At 36.6% G+C, this 21,013-nt stretch overlaps 1 protein-coding gene across 4 annotated transcripts; it reads right to left on the minus strand.

The window, feature by feature from the left end:
* Positions 1-238: 238 nt before the first annotated feature.
* Positions 239-18,901, minus strand: LOC110859630. 4 transcript variants are annotated; one of them, XM_035859638.1, is made up of 8 exons: positions 18,734-18,901; positions 17,255-17,642; positions 3,474-3,553; positions 3,221-3,344; positions 2,163-2,515; positions 731-839; positions 463-667; positions 239-392 (listed from the first exon to the last, which is right to left on the minus strand). In XM_035859638.1, exons 2-8 carry the CDS (start codon positions 17,580-17,582, stop codon positions 302-304), a joined length of 1,290 nt encoding a protein of 429 aa, XP_035715531.1. In that variant the 5' UTR covers positions 17,583-17,642; positions 18,734-18,901; the 3' UTR covers positions 239-301. The 4 variants fall into 4 exon arrangements, 3 of the variants coding, with proteins under 3 accessions (XP_035715531.1, XP_021964286.2, XP_035715532.1); XM_022108594.2 differs by lacking the exons at positions 17,255-17,642; positions 18,734-18,901 and adding an exon at positions 3,667-6,621; XM_035859639.1 differs by lacking the exons at positions 239-392; positions 731-839 and having other exon boundaries at positions 513-667.
* Positions 18,902-21,013: the final 2,112 nt, after the last annotated feature.

Below are 21,013 nucleotides of genomic sequence, written 5' to 3' on the forward strand. Positions count from 1 at the left end.
ATATTGAAGTTTTTTTTATCTATGAATTTCATGAAAGGGTTGACGCAATCAATTTAGTTCAGATTCACGAAATTTAAGTGGGCAGCGTGATCGGATTGGAGGAAGTCATTTTGAAAATAAACTGTATTCTGAATACTTATGTAGCTTAACGTCTCATAAAAGTGCATACCTCCGTATATTCTAGTTTGTTATATGTTTATGAATGAAAGGGTCAATGCAAGCAATTTAGTCATAATAACAGTTCCTTCAACACTCTATATGTGGTATATTTTATTTTACTATCAGTGAAGCTTTAACATTTTCAACATTTTCTCAATTCCCATTGTTGGGCGATGTCAAAAGGGTCCAAGGGAGCCAGTTCAAGCTTTATTCCACTGTTCGCCGATTCAATTCTACAAATAGGAAACAGACAACCCGAGATTTAGTAAGAAACATACATATAACGACTAAAGCCAGCTGTACCCAGTATTTCGAAGGCTGCTGCGTCCACTGGAATTATACCGGTTGCTGTATATATTCCAGTAGTTGGTGCCACTCACCGGCTCGACATGCCAGTAGCTATCTTGATTTGTGCCCTCATTAAGGTACGGTAGCGTTCCGTTAGTAGTCATTGAATGCTTCCAAGACGTCGATCCACCCAGTACTGATCGAAATATGTAATAGGGTGCTGAAATGAAAAATGGTAAAAAGTCTTCGGTTTCGTGAAACTATAAAATATTGATGCACAAACTATAGGGTTCCAGTTGCCACACTTCTGCCAAGTTGCTGCAATCGTTGCTGATAGTATACGTTTGTATGGGAGTGCCCTTGGTAAGGTTTGCGCTATAAAGATCCAACGCCTACAATTTCATATAAGGTGTCATCTTCTACTTTAGCTGCTCCGGTAGCAAAACCGACATAATTTAACTTTTAGTCCTAATACTTACAAGGGACACTCACGACCTGTCGTTTGAGTCCAGGGTACCCACTATGTTTTTCAGAATCTACTAGGACCCCAGATGAAGGATTCATTCATATTTCTGTGTAAAACTCATATTTGGCGCCATGGCGTGGCGCCAAATTCGCCAAATTTGATGGTTTTTCATTTTAAAACCGCCGTAACTTTTGAAACCCTGGACGGATTTTCAAAATTTTTGGCAAAAATCATGACAAGGAGTTCAACTTTCGTATTCTATGAAATTTTTCCCAAAATTGTCGCTTTTAACTTTTCGCAAAATTTCGAAATTTCGGGTTCGTCGAAAAAATGCTAAAAATATCTCAAAAATTAAAATTTTTTTATTTTTATTTTTTTCTCTAAGATTTCGACTTTTCTGATCATTTTAAGCATAAAATTTTAAAAATCCGACATAAACTGCAAAAGTTATGGGGGTTTGAAATTGGTCGAAAATGCAAATTTTTAAGTTTGGCGCCACGCCATGGCGCCAAATATGAGTTTTACACGGAAATATGAATGGATCCTTCATCTGGGGTCCTAGTAGATTCTGAAAAACATAGTGGGTACCCTGGACTCAAACGACAGGTCGTGAGTGTCCCTTGTTAGAAATACATAAGGAATGTGCATATTGAAAGAGAGATAGGTAGAGGATACAAGACACAATGGTGAAGATATTTAGGTGGTTTCGATTTAATAATAGAAAAAAAGATGAACAAGTGTACAAAGTAATTTTGGTCAATCTCGTTTGAAAATATTGAAAGGCTTTGTGAACGGATGTTTCTCCGACTTTGACAATATGCAAGTAAATACTGCACAATTTGATATCTCTCTTTTAATTTGATACCCAGTTTAAAGCTCCAGCTTGCATTAATTAAATGATCTTATTTTTAGAAGAGCAGCCAATTCTACCCCAAAAGTTTCTTCATAATAATAAATTTTAAGCTCCCAAAATTTGCAATTTTGAGGTGATGTTCAAGTTGTAGGATCAGTTCTTGCTTAGTCGAGTAAATGTCACAAAGTCAGAAACACGTTGCATTTTCTTATGGAACCCAAACATGGTTTTCTGATCCGTCTTACATGTTTTCAAACATATATACAACGAACTATTGAGCAAAATGTTATATTTGTAACCCAGTTTAGAAACATTAAGATCATGTTTCTTGAATATCCACGACGAGCATAAACTTTTAACTTGCCACTGTTAGTCGAGAGGAAAAATGCTTCTTACCGTATTAGATTGAACGTTAATAATTAGGCGAGAATGGTGATCGACTGGCGGCGAAATGTAGGGACTCTTGGTAGTCGTACTTGGCGCAGTGGTGGTCAGCCTGGTCGTAGTTGGGCTTACACTTGGATACTTCACTTCGCAGATGTATCTTCTTAAATCAGTATTCCAAAGTGCTATCCAGTCAGCTAAAAAGCGATTCTTAAAAGAAATACCAATTCTTAACAATGCATTTGGATTGGATGGTGGAGTTCTATTCTCCCAAGGGGCCCATCCACCCACAGGGGTATCGGTGGCTTCCCACCGCCAAATCTCCGACTTTGAATCGTATAATCCACTCGTCCAATAGATGGCACCTAATGGATACAATTCATATGTAAATATGAACTCGGAGCTTAAATAATTTAAATTATGACACGAATGATTAAATAATCACGAAATCTCGATATTCCCGTTGGAATCAAAACTTCCCGTAACTCTGCAAAGCGACTCTTCTATAGATTGTCTGATAATTGAGTGAACTAATAAATTATATTATCTGCTTAACAATGCCGAGCTTGGAGCTGGGCTATTAAAGGCTGAATGTGTTTAGCCCAATTATTTACAAAGTTTATGGTGTCACGTAATTAGCAACCACGATATTTAATAAATAAGAAGGGATTGATCACTAGTCTCGTATTTTAATCCAATATACATAACCTCAATTTTTTCTAACGCGACACTAACAATGGAACCTTTTTTCAAGCTACACCGGGATTGCCTAACGAGTTATGTCAAAAAATCAAGCCAAAAATTAGGAGTTGAATGGCCCCTCTGAAGAAAAATATTGGGGGTCAAAGTTCGAACTTCTCCCTGGTTTTCGCCCCGTGGAGGAAAAAGCAAGGGAAAATTTGCTCAAAAATTAAACTTAACCGCCAATATTTTTCGTCAAAGGGGCCATTCAACGGAAGGAGAAGTGTCACGTGACTCCTAATTTTTGACTTGATTTTTTGACATAACTCGCTACTAGATCCCGGTGTAGCTTGAAAAGAGGTTCCATTGTAAGAATTTGTTCGAATTACCGTATCCATAATCTTCAAGGAGCCGGTTGAGGGCATTTTTCTCCTCCCACGTATCAAGCGTTACGAGGCCAGATTCTTTCCCAAATAGATTTTTACATTCGTTATTTGCATTGGTCCATGACGCCTACAATTTACCATAGGTTCAATTTCAGTAAGATTTGTACGTTAGACTTAACATTAAATGTCCATTAAACTAACAGTAGTTGATACATTTTATGTAGCTGAACATCAGTACAGGAACATACGAACTTACCGCGCTTGCACTGACGTAGTAGTGCCGATAATTTTCCTGCTCCCCGAATAATTCTTTGTGGTGTCCAAGGTACTCCATCTCTATTCGACAAACGAAAAAAATCAGGATGGATTTAATAATTAGAAATAGACCATTATATGTACATATTTAGCAAGGAATGAAACTACCGATTAGGTATTATACATATGGATACCTGCTATCTCTGTAGATTTACACGAATTCAAAATTGTCCCCAGCAAGAAACATGTCGCCATCAATCGAAAAAATTTAAAGGTATCCATAACGTTTTAAATTTAATGTGCTTATGTAAGGCTGTCAAGTCAAAGTTACAATGACCAACTGTGATACCGGCAGTGTGTCAGCCTAAGTATATATATACTTTTCACCAAATAACCATTGGATTATCAGCTTACTTACCAACAGGTGGGAAATCTTGACGGTAATAAACAAGATTTTACTGATCAAGCTAAATTCAAGTGGATTAAACTATGGTTGAAGTAGTGATAACCTGTACTGTTGCCGGAAAGTTTTATTAAAGACCCACCGGATTATCAGCTTACTTGTCAAAAGCTGAGAAGTCTTGTATTGAACCGTAATAAAAAGACTTTACTGAGAATGTAAATCCAAGGGAATTAAATAATCCCCGAAGTTTTGATAACCTGTGTTGTTGCCGAAAAAAATTACCAAATAACCATTGAATTATCAAATTATCTACTTGCCAACTGGTGGGGGATCTTGGACCGTAGTAAAGAGTTTATTAAACAAATAAATCCAAGTGGATTAAGCTACGGTTGAAGCTGTGATAACCTGTGCTGTTGTCGAAAAGTATTATCAAATACCCATTGGGTTGTTAGCCTACATATTTGTCAACATGTGCGCAGTCTTAGCCCGTAATAAAAAGAACTTTACGGCGTAAGCAAATTCAAGTGATTAAGCTACATAAATATGTACATATGCTTTAAGTTTGGATAATCTTCACGGCTGCCGAAGAACATTACGTCAAACTCATAAAACCCTTGAATAAATGGCTTATCCGCATTTAACCTGAAGCTTGGGAACATATGTTTGGTTAAATATCGCACAATAAATCGTGACTTACACAAGGGCAAAAAGTATTTTGACGCATGATGGACGCTGGTTCTTTAATTATGCATGTTACACAGGAATCGGAATGCTACGTTTTAGTACATGGCATGAATCTGCATTTAGACGGAGCCAGATTCATTCTGGTTGGGTCAGAGCCAAAGCCCAATATATTGGGGCTGGAATCAAGCTCGGGAACCGGATTGTAACTGATGCGGAGCACTACTCGGGTTTGTTTTAAAAAATTAGTTTATTTCCTAAAAACAGGTCTGAAAAACTGAAAGTCAAAGTTTAAACTTGCCCATAAAATATAAATACATATCTTCACACGTCAACCCAATTTAGAAGTACTTTAACAAGTTTTAAAAAATTGAACAAAGGCATATACCAATTACAACTTGCATTATTAAAATCTGGGTATTCAGACAGCCTGTCTGAGACAGGGTTTTATTGGGGTTGACTTTTGGGTTTTAATTAGTTTCAATAGGTTAAAATAAATAAAACTCCTGTTCTTAAATTACGTAACGCTTGAAGGGGGGAGGGGGTTTAGGCCCCAATGATATCGTGCCTATGTATGTACGTCATGTTAAAAGGTGTGGGGGGGGGGGGTCGAGAAAATCAATTTAAGAACGGACCCTATGCAATTTGCCATACTAACTGACAATGAGATTTATTTGGGTTTATTAGTGGTCATCACCTACCTACTGCTGCCATATATTATGTCTCACGCATTCCGCGTGCCAAAAACATCAGTAGCAGTTACGTTAGCCAGCTGTACTATTTTTTATTGAATCCCCCATGCAATTGTCTATCAGAAACGATGTTCCGAAATTTTTTATGATACAAGGTGCTTAAATCACAGATCGGACAAATCGACGTGTTGCAATTTTTCAGAAACATTTTGGTAAACATAAAAATCCGGCATTTTTCAATAGCTCATTAAAATTCGTAACTAATCGCAACCTCACCTTAAACTAAATACTTTCCAAAGTTAAGAGTATCTCTCATACGCAAGCCAAACTTATATCGATGCTGATATAAAATTTATTTCTTTAATACTGTCATACATACATAATGTAAATCGAAAATGCATACATACCACAATCGTAATATGGACTAGGATAATGTATACATAACTTGGAACTGCTTTTGTAATCCTTGGGAAATTTTTTGAAACTATTACCAAAACCCCACAATGTCCAGCAAAACCCATTAAAACCATTAAACCCCCAGGTTGGCTTTTTCTGATTAAAACCCTGCACAGTGGGCCAGATTTAATAAATTTTGGCCATAAATATATAGGAGCCGAATTTGATGAAACAAGCATTAGATTTTGATGCACAACAATAACCTAAGGCATATGTTATATGAGGAAATTTTTAATAGTCACATGCCACACCCATAGTGGGTGTGACCCTTTGCGACTTTTCGGTTTTAACGAAACCATGGCATGTGATATATCATTTTTCTCAGCTCGACGAGGTGGTTTCCATGAAACACCTAGACTTGGGAAACCGCACCCCCAGTGGGCGTGGTTCTAAGAAAATTGTCGATCTTTGCGAAAGCATATCATGTGATATATGATTTTTCTCAGCTCGACAAGGGGGACTCGACGGAATACCCAAAATTAGGAAACCGCACCCCCCAGTGGGCGTGGTTCTCAGAAAACTTTGGATTTTAATAAAACCATGCCATGTGTTATGTCATGTTTCTCAGCTCAGCGAGGGCAACTCGACAGAATAATTAAAATTTATAAACCGCACCCCCAGTTGGTGTGGTTTCCAGAAAATTTTCGATTTTATTCAAACCATGCCATATGTTGTATCATTTTTCTCAGCTCAACAGGGGGTTTCAACGGAATGCATAAAATCAGCGTTCAGCAACTTTTCGATTTTAACTAAACAATGTTATGTCATGTAATACGTCATTTCTCCAAACTAAGCGAGGGGATTTCGACAAAATATGTGAATCGCATTACGTAAATTAAGAAAAACCTACTTTGAAAAATTGTACTTTTTCACAATTTATTGCTAAATTTTTCAAAATTACGAAATAGCATACAAAGCTATACATTTTTAGTAATTTTATTTTTAGTAATTTTTGAGAATGTTTTCTTTCCATCGTTTTTGATATAGCCTTAAAATTATAAAAGAAAACTTTTTTACTAATTCAAATTTGAGTTGAACACGCAATCAAAACCGTCATATTTCTCAGCTCGATGAGCGGATCTGGACCGAATAACTAAAACTGATAAACCACACCCAAAATCGGGGTGGTTGTCGGCGCCTTTTCGACTTAACAAAAGGTTCAGTTGGCCAGGTATCAAAATTTTTAGCCAAAAATACAATTAAGGCTGAAATAAATAAATTAGCCTTCCGAACCTCAATTTAGGTTACAAAACTTGGTTAGTGATTTCTGAAAGCGGTCAGGCTTGGGCAAGATAGATACTTTAAGATACAAGATACTAGATACAAGATACAAGATACTACTCGTATCTTGTATCTTCCAGCCGCCCCAGCTCAAAGTATCTTGTATCTTGTATCTGGAAAATCCTCAATGAGTATCTTGTATTTGTATCTTGTATCTGATATTTTCCATCAAGAGGAAAGTATCTAAGCTACTTTTTAAGATACAAGATACTTTTTGCAAAATATGCTTCTCGCGACATCTAAAGTTCGATTTTCTTATGATTTATGAGGTAGTAATTGTAATTTGTAAGAAAATATGAGTGTTATTTTTGCTAGTGAAAGGTGTTTTTAAATGTCTAACTACTCAATAGTAAGACTTTCATTTTACTGGCGATGCCTAAATGGCAAAAAATATGAAATTTTACATATCTTTTTTAAATTAAAAAAAAAATCAAAAGTATCTTGTATCTTGTGGAATATTTAAGATACTTTATCTTATCTTGTATCTTGTATCTTAACAAATACTAAAAAGTATCTTTTACTTAGTATCTAAGTATCTGTAGCAAAAGCAGGGAATAAAGTATCTTTATCTAGTATCTTGGATTTTTTTCAAAAATATCTTTATCTTGTATCTTGTATCTTAAAAAAAGTATCCTGCCCAAGCCTGAAAGCGGTACCATTAATAATGCCAATGTACTCAGACAAACAATTGATAATAGAAAAACAAGTCGTGCTTTAATTTATGGCCCATAATGCTGCGCAAAGTTAGCATGCTTTATCAGGGATTACCCTTAAAATTATATGGGCTAGAGAAGTGCAAGTGTATGAAACCAAATTAAATATAAAGATATGGCTACGTTAAATACAATAAATAAAACAATAGAAACATCTTACACTCATTGCGTATAATTATATTTGTGTAGCAGGGATCTTGAAAAATGAAATATTGTGTAACAGACAACTTACTAACATAGCTAATGAGTTATTAAGATAGACATACATAGTTTTATATTTTTTATTTACCAAATGTATTTTCGATGAAAAGTAATGAATTGGTCACTCAATTTCATCATCAGATAACTCGAGCTCATCTAAATGCATAACAACATCAGAAACGCCGTTCATGGCCGGCTGGTAAATCCACAACCTCTTTTGGGATCGCCAAACGTTTTCTTTTGCATATCCTTGAGTTGAGGCTCAAGCTGGAAATAATGGGGTCTGAAGTATCCATGGATCGCATGAAAACGTCATTGAGATTAGCTGCTCTACTAAATTTCCGTGAATGTGAGAGCCGGAACGTCTTGTAGTACTTATTTCGGGACTCAGCTGCATCCTCTCCTAACATTCCAACAGGTAACAAACTATTGAGAATTACCTGAGGTCCATGAATTAGAATGTTGTGAACAGTAGCTGGCATGGGATACCATGGGTAGATTTCAACGTACAGTTGAGCTGTTGTCCTGGCTAAATTTCCGAACTTGACAGGGTCAAGTGGAAACTGACACGATAAGGCAATAAGAATAATATGGAAATTCTTGATTAGTTGAGTATCGATGCGAAGTATATTTGCAAGTACTTCAGCATCCTCGAAAGCCCGCCGAGCTGTATTTCCATCATTAGTTGTTCCGCTTCCACCAGGTTTAGGTAGGTCAACGTTTAACCCCAGCTTTTTTAAAATTAGGTTTGGACCTCTTTCTTCCTGCTTTGCACTTCTAACTTTTCATGCGTCGTTCGGGCTTGCCATTTCCTGTGGTTGATCTTGTAGGAAATGTGCAATAAACATTCAAAGAGTCGAATCCAAGCGTGTAGGGGGATGTTTCCGTACTGCAATGACTCTGGTTCAGGTTCAAACACATCTTTCCCAATGTTGCTAAGATCATTGAACAATTTTGGAGTAGCTCTGCATAATGGGCAAGTTTGCATAGACTTGGTTCCCGTGATATAATTGAGTACTTTTCCATCAATCAAAGTCATGAAGAGCGAGAAGTGAACGATCAAGGTTGTATCGTCTTGCAGCAGAATTTCAGTGGTTTGTAAATTTGAAATTTGAGAATCCATTGATGCCTTTTCCGTTCTCACCAAAGTTTCCGACTCTTTTATATATTGAAGTTTATTGGTCTGCAAAAACGAACTGATTGCGGGGTTCTGTTGTTCCACAGAATTGTGCCAGATGGAGATATTAGACGTAGGGGAATTAAAGTAGTGGCAAATAGGTTGTTGTCATGACAACCTTGTGATCCGGCAGAGATGAATTTCTGGGCATAATCTGAATGACCTGAGCTGCCGTCAAATCCCCATGAACATACTAAATTAGCTTCCAACGTTCTTGTAAATTCTCCGCCCATATCTGCAATAATGCATTCTCGTTGCAAGTGGACAATTCTCTTCGCTGTATGGTTCAGAACGCCCTGGAGGGATACTTGTGCCATGGTTTCGGTCACTTGAATTGAATCACTATCCGGTCTGCAATTTCCCTTTGCATTTCTGACCTGATTATAACTAGGGTAGATATCTGCTCCTTTTAGTTTGGCACTGTTCCTGATAACAGTATACTGTTCTTTGGAGAGGGATAAGTCCAAAATTAGGGAGAGAGCTTCTTCTGGGCTGAATTTAGCCATTTCAACTGGATTTGAGAATAGTTTTCTTCGAATCTTGGACGGGCGGGCCGGACTCCTTAATGTTTCACTGATAATAACAGCCAAGTCCTTCTTTCCACTCCGTTTGGCAGCAATTTGCGCAGCTCTCAATATTTTATTTGGATTATTTCCTTCTGCTGAACTGAGGTCAGCAGCTGCCCTTCTCTGAGTCCTTGCAGATTGTTGATTAAATGGTAAATTTGGTCTTCCTCGGCAGATTTGTGGTAGCCCTCCCTCCTGGAGCTTCCATCGACAAATCTGGCAGCTATCAAAAGATATATAACTTATAATTGGTGTCAGTTCGACTCAATTATTATTTCATTATCAAATTATCCGTGCTACTCACCTTGAACTCAGACTCCAGCCAATCAGCGTTTCTGCTTTCAAATTACGACTTGCAGCCTTCCATCTTTCATCATATCTGTATTGTAGATTTGTCACACTTCGCCGAAGTTCCTCAAGGCTACTATTCCTAATGTCAAATACTTCGATGCTCAATTTAGATAAAATAAAAGAAACTGCATTTTCAATATTTGTAGTATTTTCATCCGACGTAAACTGATCCACTACATCTCGCTTCTTTAAAAATGATGATTGTTGAAGTCCATCCATTATCTAATAGACAAACATAACCACATTATTATCATCTCGTTGGATAAAAGAGGAGACAACACTTGTAGACAAAATAAGAAATACTTGAGCTTAGATCTTAATTAATTAATTACATAATTGATTAATTGATTAATTAATTATGTATGTAATTAATTAAAGTATAGTTAAAGTCAAACAGATTAAACAAATGATTACCTAGGTTTTTGGTATTTAAAATTGACTTACCTACACAAGTCTTGTACTGCTTAGCTATATATAATTCGGATCCTATCTGTTAGACTCGTTTAGGAGGACAGAAGCTTAACAAAGTTAATTTTAGTGATACAATATTTTTGTTATTATTTCGACAAACACCGGGTGCGATAGCAATTGTTGAACTGCTAGCAGCTGGTTACATGTATACTATATACTGTTTTATGCAATGCTTTTTGTTATGAGTGGCGCCAATAGGTGGGGTTGGATGCATACGAAATTATGTTGCCCCATTGTTTATCCGTTTGACTTTAGCATGTGATTCGATTCTATACTTTGTATGAAGGACAACTTGATTAGAGAGTCGATATCATATTTTTTGGTTAACTAATTGCTAGAACTGTGTTGACAAAGGACGGCACAAATTTTGACCCAATTCCGGCTGCGCCCACAAATTTTATGGTTACCTCCTCGTCATATTGTTAACATTCCAGCGTTACTTGCACCTATCGATGGGCTCGAAATTTTGAAATAACTTGCGACAATATCATTTTAAAGACCATGAAAATGTTCGCATATTTTAATTTTATGATCTTAGTAACAAGTCAATTATGATGGTCAAAATGTGAAATGTGAAATTATGCATTACCAATGGTGATCATACATAATTCTGATTTTGAAAATTAGTGATTTAAGACTAGATTATGTGGAACGACATACTGATTAACACTGTTTTCTTAAAGTCAGCCACACCCACCGTGGGTGTGGTATATAAATTTTAGTTATTCGGTCGAGATCAGCTCATTGAGTTGAGAAAATAGAAAAATTGAAAAATGTCACACACCTTGGTTTTATTAACATTGAAAAGTTGCTGGGCACCACACCCACTGGGGGTGTGGCTTACTATTTTTAATTATTAAATCGGGATCTTCTCATTTACCTGAGAAAATGATACCTTACAAGCCATGTTTTAGGTAATACCGAGTAATTTCTGAGAACCACACCCACTATTGGGGTGTGACATGGGGAGACCTGGGACCTGGGGTGTGACCTTCGTGTCGAGTTATTTTTTAGTAAGTAATTCCATCAATAGTTAATAACGGCTAAGGGATCAGAAGTTTGATAAATTCAATTCAATTCGAACATATTTTATCTATTTCTTTAACTGAGAATGGGTGTGGTGGTAAGGGTACCTCATGGTCGCAGCTGGTCGCAGCAGTGTATGATCCCACCAATATTATCTAATTAATGACGCCAGTAGTTAGTCATAGATGCACGGGAATGGGCGGGAATGTTGAAAGATGTAAAATCCCTATCTCCGTAATGTATTAGGCATACTTTAACTGCTTCGTTTATCCGATTGGCTTTAATATGTGCCTTAATATTTTAGACCAAGGTCAAGTTGGTCACAAAGAGTAGGATGCCATACTTGTAAAGCCAAATAATGGTACTGCCTTAACGGCCATATTTTGGGGTCCCTGGCCCACTGTGCAATGGTGGAAAGTAAGCGGAAAAAATTGTTACCCAATTTTGACATAGATTATTGCATACCAATTGTGCTACTAATTTGAGTTAAAATGGTGTTGGGACTTATTAATTAGCATCAATTGATACAAAAAACTCGTGAACAGACAGACAGACAGACAGACAGACGGACAGACGGACAAGAGGAATTCAATAGCTCTCATGCTGCGCAGGGTGAGCTAATAATGTTAAGCCCCCATCTAAACACTTCAAGGACTTTGGTAATCCAACAAATGACGTAAGTACACACCAGAGGTCGACGCCTCCGAAAAATCACCAAAAACTAGCGCCGCCGCCGCCGAAAATTTGTCGGCGTCGACCTCTGGTACACACATATTATTTCCATCAATCAAGTACATATGTATGTATGTATAAATAAACACATTTTTGTAAGGCGCTGGACGTTTAACTTTTTAAAATTTAATAGTTACATGCTTTTTTTCGTTTCACGAGATTTTCACATACGTATGTATACATACGTATATACATGGTTCTTAATACATATATGTATTATACATCTGGGAGTGTGATAATGCAAGAATTTCAAAAATCAGAAGTAAAATTGGATTTCTGTGGAGGGTTTAAATGATTGAAAATATGTTTTTTTTTGTGTGTTTAACCCATTTTAGTGGGTGTGGGGTGCCAAATGTGGCCATGAGGTCAAACAACTTCAGGGTTTAAGTACACTCGTAGGATTCAACAAAATTTTTATCCAAGGGTTGTACGTACATATTTGTAGGGAAACAGATATTGTATTTTATATCTTGGTTTTATTACATACAATTGAACGGATTCGTTACATAAAATCCTCCCTTATTTTGAATTGTATAACAAGAACAAATTTTGTTAATAATTTGGAATTTTTTATATTACACGTCGACTTATTTCTAAACACATATTACAATTTCCCTCCCACCAATATAATTTTAACTAATTATCAAACAGTCTTTCGCATTAGGAAACATACGCAAAAGACGTCGGTGCATATAATCCTTAGTCGTTCCCCCATTTTCAGGAATTTTGGCAAAAACTTTTCTCACAGACTGGGCAGTGTGGTGGGTGCAACAAACCAATAACAATGTGACTATCACTGTTCCCCGATACGAACGAATCCAGCCAGGTCTCCTCACCCTTCAGAATTGTCACGTCGAAGACTTCCAACACTGGGAAATTTACGGGGTAATTAACCCCCCCAAAATTTCCGGATCCTGGCCCCGTTTCGAATAAAATTAGTGTCTTGGTAGAATTGTAATGGACGTAAAGATTTTTCAAGACGGGAAATATGGGAAATTTCCATTCAACTTTTTTCATTGTTCCCGACCAGACCACGCCGACCTCCAGCTTTTCCAAGGTGGGGGCCTGCTTCTGTAAGAATTTGTAATCCCGAATCCCAATGCAGAATGGTCCAACGGTTAAATTGTCATAGACAAACTACCTGAAGACTAATTAAAACTGATTTGAAAAATATTATAGCAAAAAGAACCGATGTGGGTCTACGTATTTGGAGACCACAAACTTTTTTGGCTTACTGCGGAGAAAATTCAGCAGTGCGCAAAAACGGACGACAATGATTTTGGTCCTGTAGTTACAAAAAATCGCGAAAGCCCTTGTTAGTCATCCGACATTGACCGATAGTTTTTTTTGGATTTTCCATCGTGACACAATAACTTTAATACCTACGAATTTACGATTTTTGACGTATTTTGGAACGCTTTAAAAAATTAGTCGAAGAAAATCACTATAGAAAAGTACCTGGAAGTTTTTATTTCGTTCAAAAAGCGTTGAATTCATTTCGTTGCGTCATTTCGAGCAATTGTTCCATTTAAAAAAGGTCTGGTTGCAAGTTAGAAAAATTTTCAAACCCTTCCACGAATAAGTAGGACACCCTCTATAGAAGCAGAATTGTTGGGTATGCATAAACAATTTGGTTGAAAAACTGCTCAAAAAATAGTGAAGAAAGAAAAAAAATTCATCAACGCCGACTGCAGTTCTAAGGTCAGTTTTGAGACGGTAGAAATACGAGGTTTAATGTTCTGTAAAAAATAAAATGCTGGGTTGGCATTGAAGCTTCTGATATGAAGTCAATTTCAAAAGCTTTAGGAATAAATTCGTTCATTGTGAAAGGCTCCGAGAACTGGAAAAAACTAACAGAAGGACTGGGAGTATATACAACGACAACCGAAAACCACAAACAATTGCGTCATTTAAAACTGTCAGATAAAGTCGGAACAAGAGGCAACCAGAAAATGTTTATGATTAATATTTGCCACGACCTTGTTCCTTGAAAAACAAGGCATTGCCCTTTACATTGTATTTGCCTAGGACATGGCAGTGATGGATGGAATTTTATTGAATTACTTTTATTGAATTCCGGAGCTCCGAGCTTGGTTAAGGAGTAGGGTGTGCTACCACGGTTTTTTGGGGTAGCCGAAATGAGCAAAATGAGCAATACCCCGCGGGTATTGCTCATTTCGGGTTTTCAAATTTTATATAGTATGATAACAGGGCTTTACCAAGAATTCTACAGTTTAATAAGTTATTAATAGTCAATTAAAAAAGAGCCTTGTCGAGAAATTCCTGAAAAAGCGGACTGTATGCACAACTTAACACATGAGGTCGTGACTCAGTTTGACCCCAAAACTCCGACTACCCCGACTACCCGCAAAACCCAGGTACAACCCCTGGGAATAATTTCAATATCAAAACCCCGGGGTTTTCCTTAGCCTGTTAAAGGGGAGCAAACGTATGACATCTCACGACATTCAGAATGAGATGGTGGGATTGATTTCAAGCAAAGTTACGAGCGGTGTAATCAACCTGTCTTTAAGATCTACCGGGTCCTGTTGGACTTTTTGATAGGAAATACAAATTGCGAGAAATAACGACCTCAGTTCCGTAACTTCGCGCTCAACTCGACAGAAGAATAAAATACGACAACAATATTTAAAGACAAGAAGCTAGTCAATTTATTTTATGCTGAAGATTCAAGCTGAAGATTTTTTTAACTCATGACCTTGAAACAACAATTCCTACACGGAGTAAATCAAGTCAGAAGTGATTTTGCAAACATTTCCAAGACAAGTAAAGCTTACGATTCTTGGAAATAAAAACGGCATTCTCATGCAAAAGAGAAGCGCCTCAAACTCAAGAGTCATAAAAATTCACCACCGAACTCCTGATGATGAAGGAAATGAAAATCAAGGATGAAGAAATTTCATCCATGCAATTAAACGTTAATTAGGAAAATTAAAGCGGCTAACCCTTAGTATATTGTGAAATCAAGTAGTCGTTTTTTTCAACTTTTTTTCGTCAAGTATGTCCCCACGGTCAAAATCATCTTCCGCGGCCACTGTTCCGATGAACACTATTTGAGCTCAAATTCCTCATTCGATGGATGTTTTGGTGATTTCTTGATATTTCCTAAAATTTGTATTCTACCTTTGAATACAGTAAAGTTTTGTCTTATGTTTCAGCTTATACCCAGATTTAGCGAATTGTAACCATCCCGGTAATTTTGAATATATACTCCTCCAGAGTCAAAACTTTTTGCGGAGATATTCCACACAGCATAATCAAACTTACTCTAAATCCACGCAGGATTAAACTTTTACAGAAATTGAGAAATCTGAGAAACTACGCTATGTACCAGTCTCAAACTTCCCCGACAACACTATTTGAGGGAATTTGAGACTGACAGTGGCGTAGTTTCTCAGATTCCTCAATTTATGCAAAAGTGCAATCCTGCGTGGATTTACATACTTGCAGGATCATCCCTGGGTGATTGTAAACGAGTCTTGTCTCTCACAAGCCATGACCGCCGCGTCTTCCTGTCGACATACCACCTGCTACACTGGCTTTCTTATCGATATCCTTCACACTATCGATAAGAGACTTGAGAACCTCAACAACTGCACTATTCAAGTCGAAACGTTCAGCAATCTATCACAGCCGTTTTCTAAGAACGACCTGATTACCGTAGTCGAGCGCGGGGTAGGTTAAGTATTCGAGTTCCGTTGAACTATGTAACTTCACAACTTTCGAATCTTCCTCGGATCTTGCCTTGGCGGCGTTTGACGATAGAGGCACAATAATGTCTGGTTTCCCCTTCCTTTACAGGGAGAATGGAACGCAATTTTACTCCTTAAGTCTCGTCTTACCAAGATCGTCGAGGGCTAGATCGGAATTTATGTTGGGGTAAGGATTTCTCCCGAAAATCTATTAACATATCGTCTCACTGTAATGTACTCTTTGACGACGCGGTTTTGGGGCAACCCACTTTCTCAAATGTTCCCCTCTATTCTTGATTTGTGAATTTTTGGCAGTGTCAGAATTATTTTTTCCGAAATTTTGCAATCGACATTGACATTCTGAAAATACGTAGCCAAGAAGTACATTGTCTGCCGAATTTTGTTACCTTCTGCAATTATCTTTAAATATCTAAGCAACCAGTCGCAATCTACCCCAACAGTTGAACCTAAGGATAACACGTGTTTCAATTATTTTCAGATTTCATCAATTTCACCACGAAAAATATATGTCCGCCTTATTGGAAAAATGGTTTGTGCTGGGTACCCCCTTGTGGACGAAGGAGAAACAAATCACCAATTTTACACCGGAACATGAGTGCCTTTATAAATAAAATACATGTTCATGTCAAGGTTTTTAGAACGGGAAAAGTATTACAATTTTGTGTGACAATTTACTATGATGCACATACATATTTGATAAAAATAAATGCTTTGGGACCCAAAGTTTGGGTTTCGAATCGAAACTTTCGATTGATTAAGACTGTTGTGGATGACGCGCTCGCGCGCAGTCTCACTCAACCCGTGTTTAATGTCTTTAAATGTAATTTCTAAAATCGCATCAAGTTCATGAGTGTTGAGATAAATGGGACTTTTGAAATTTGAATGTAAAGCTAATTTTTGGTACCACAAAACCTTGGTGTTTTGAAAAATTAGAAAATTAATTTTTGAAAAAATAGTGTGCAAAAATAGCAAATGAATTTTCTATAATTTTAATATTGGGGTCGTCCATAAATTACGTAACGCAAGAGGGGGAGGGGGGTCTAAGGCTCTAATGATATCCTGTCTATGTTACACATGTTAAAGGGGAAGAGGGAGGCCCTAGAAAATCCCTATTTTTGCGTTACGTAATTTATCGACGGCCCCACCCCCTCAAACGGATTTTCCAATTTTCAAACGGGTTTAAAATACACCGCAAACTTTCAGAAATTTGCATCGCGACGTGAATACCCCTAATAATTTAGCACGAAGATTTTCTTTGTATAATAACTCCGGGCTCATAAAATTAAAAAAATTCTTGCCTTCTTCCACAACTCCTTCCCTTTCTTCCGTCTTTATCTCCAAATGATTCCGCACTTTTCGCACAATGCAATTAATCTCTTTCTGGATGGAAACGATTTTCTCCTGCATCCGCCACACCGCGACGACTGAGGACAGACAGGTCGCACACAGATGCGAACTTGCGCCGAATTCTGCCACGACGGTATCTCCGAGTTCATGCTTCCTTTTGTAGGACGGGCCAAGGTCGAGCACGAACTTCTTGAAGAGTTCGATCTCCTTGGCGTAAGTGGGGCGTGAAATTGACCCTGAACTTCGACCACACGCGAAGCAAACGGTTTCCGAGGACATTTTTATTGGCCAGGACAGAATTTCGCTCAAATTTCAGGAACAATTTGATTTTGATGACATCTAAAAAATTCAAGAAGGTTTATGGGGCCGTCCATAAATTACGTAACGCAAAAATCATCATTTTTTAGACCCCCCCCTCCCCCTTCGTAACGTAACGTAAATTTGATTTCACCGCAGGTAATTTCTTTAACAGTAACTTGCAAAATTTTCATTTGTTCCAGGTTGTGTAGACAAATGTCGCTTTTATTGCTTCTATTTCTTTTAAATTGCTAGATAAATTAGAATTTTGTGAATTTCTTGTTCAAGAACAACCGAAATCATATTCGACAAGAAATGGAAATTGTAAATCTGACAGGTCTCTCAACGTTTACCAAGACTCACAATGGAACCTTTTGTCAAGTTGCACCCGGAAAACTATCGTACGACCATTAATAGATGAGTACAATTCTTGACAACCATCATGGCGCCTAAGTGACCTCGTTGGGGCTCAGGTGATCGGCAAATTCCGATCAAATTCTCATCGTAAAGGTAAGGCTCAATTAATCGTGAAACTTACGTCACACCATCGCCCTCCGAGGTCACTGTGGAGGAATGATGGTTTACAAGTAGGCAAGAATTTTGCTCTTCTTTTAATGTGAGCACCATAATGAAAAACGTATTTACATGCGTACACTGAAACTTCTGGATGACATGAGTTCAATCCGATTTTTAATCGCGTTTATGAAATGCGTTACGTAACAAATTTGTTATACCCCCCTCCCCCTACATAACAATTCGTAACGCTCTTCCCATGACCCCCCCTCCCCCCCTCTTGCGTTACGTAATTTATGGACGGCCCCTATTCAGTTTATTTGTCATGGTTAAAATTTTACCCTAACATCCGTTAGCTTTGTAAAATTCATAATTTTACAAACTTATAAAATAAACAAAGATTCTCTGAGTATATAACTTTATAAAAATTGGCAAGCTACACAATTTTCCTGATAAATCTTTGTAAAATTTTGTCCGGATTTGTAAGTCTACAAATATTACGTATTTTACAATGTTACTGAGCACTAGCCTCATTAGTTTATACTTCAAAATACGTGAGTATTATTACCTTCAATATTTTAAAGACCATTTTAGTATATAAAACCCAATATTTCGCTTACCATCCCTTTCTTAAGCCAGATATTATGTGTCCGTTTGAATTATTTAATCGCACATTCAAATACGTAATCAATTTTTCAAAATGTAAAATTTACTCGTAAATAATTCTGTTTATTTTCCACCCGACAAACTTTCTTGCCTGCTTTGCTCTCCAACCTGCTGATTCTCAAGAGCAGCATGGATGGACAAGCCGATGGAGAAGCCGACGGCGAGGAGCTTTTGAGCAAAAGCACCGCCCGGAGAATGTACTCGGAGAAATGCTTCCCAATCTCATTTTTTCCATGAAAACACAAAATCCCATGTAAAATTTTCCAAAATATTTAGCACTCAAATATTTCATGAGACCAGAGTTGCGTTAAATAATTTATGAATTATTTAAATAATAAATAATAAATAATTTTAATTCTCAGAATTATTTAATTAATAAATAATAAATAACCCCCAAATTCTCAATTTTATTTAAATAATAAGCAATAAATAAGAGATTGGGTTATTTAGAATTAAATAATTAAATAAATAAGTTATTTAAATAATTATTTAAAATTTAAATAATTACTAATTATTCAGAAGACATGGAGTTAGTGGGGAATTCCCGAAACAGCAAAACAATTACAAAATTTGCCACGAATTGTTAAATTTAAGCAACAATCCAGAATGTGTTGGCCTAAAATCATGCACATTGCGAGCATAACTAAAATTATTTAACTTCTAAAACTGCGATTTCGACGTCAATTTTATACTCTGTCGAAGTATCAACTTATTTAAAGCTCTCAACTTAATCAGATCTTCGTGATTAAATGTAAGTGGAGGCCGAAATTCCAGAAATATGAAGGAGAAATCTCCTCGCGTTAGCGTTTAATGCATTAAAGTATTGAATCTTACTGTCCAAAACTTCCAATTAAACGGAATTTTTGTCACTATTACGACAAACTTTGCACTGCAAATTATTTAAATAAAGCCATTATTTAAATAATAGAAAAACCGTCAATTAGAAATTATTTAAATAATAAATAATAAATAATCATCAGCAATTATTTAATTTTAAATAATAAATAATAAATAATCATGAACACTTATTTACTTTTAAATAATAAATAATAAATAATTTCTAAGCGTTATTTAATCATTATTTAAATAAAAACTTATTTAAATAACGCATCTCTGCATGAGACTTCATGTATGCAGAATTTACATATTATATTAATGCAAAATAATTAAGTATATGGCATCGTGACATGAAAAAGCATGATATTCAAGTACATATTTTATGCGATTTCACTTCTGTTAATAAACAAACTACATATAATATTAATGTGGAATATTTTGGTGTATTTTAGAGGGACATGAAAAAGCATGCCTTATAAAAAGTCTGGATTCTATTTTGCTGATTTCTTAGCATTATAATCAATGGGTACTACCCATTGGGTAGGCTCGAAGTGGTAACTTCAGATTCTGATCGTACCAATTTTAAATTGTTCATGCACAGGAACAAGTCAACCATATTTTTGAAAAGTATGATTTAAAAATACTCCATATAATTGCGAGCAAATATTAATTTATTGAACTGGGTTAAAATTCAGCAATTTACCGGGCGTAGCAAAGTCTTCATACTGGCTGAATTTCTTTAAAAATCACGTTGCAGATGAAACAACGTTTGTGTACATTCAAGAAAAACCAGAAACATGAAGTTAATAATTTAAAATTAATCCACATCAAAATAAGAGGAAACCATTTCAAGGCTAAGCATTATAAAGAATTAATAATTATATGGTGAACAATGTACTTGATTTATTTACCATTGAAAATATTCATATCGAATATATTTACAAACCGTAACGGACACATATATAAATTGTACTTATATTTTGAAAATATCCACATTTTCACGACTGTAATGATTCACCTTCACATCATAATTTGGTCGTTACTTGGATCCTTTTTAATGGCCACTGCTAATCAGGACGATAACCAAAATTGTCTCTTCATTTACCGCGAATACCAACCTGACGACTACATAGCTCCATTTATCTACTTAACTTCAACATCCAAAATGCCCGAAATTTCCCCCAAACTTGCCACATGGACCATATTTACCTCCACCTTTAACGGAACATTCTTACTCATCAACCAGCCTCGTCTCGCAAACGATTGTGTCGTACTCTTCATATTTCTTATCGATCTCAATCAGTATCCTGACCTCCGACACGATCAACAAAACCTATTCTCCTACTACTACAATTCTTCTAATGCCGTATTCTTGATAGCCTTGCATCAACGGGTAT

Source organism: Folsomia candida, unplaced genomic scaffold (assembly GCF_002217175.1).
Source record: "Folsomia candida strain VU population unplaced genomic scaffold, ASM221717v1 Fcan01_Sc027, whole genome shotgun sequence".
NCBI lineage: Eukaryota > Metazoa > Arthropoda > Collembola > Entomobryomorpha > Isotomidae > Folsomia > Folsomia candida.

Excerpts from the sequence above, each read along its gene's own strand:
- LOC110859630 (XM_035859638.1), bottom strand. The coding sequence starts at position 17,582 with ATGTCCTCGGAAACCGTTTGCTTCGCGTGTGGTCGAAGTTCAGGGTCA. Across the intron at positions 3,554-17,254 it reads GGAAGGAGTTGTGGAAGAAG|AGATGGAGTACCTTGGACAC; the intron begins GCAAGAATTTTT and ends TTTGTCGAATAG. Across the intron at positions 2,516-3,220 it reads CCTTGAAGATTATGGATACG|GTGCCATCTATTGGACGAGT; the intron begins GTAATTCGAACA and ends TGTATCCATTAG.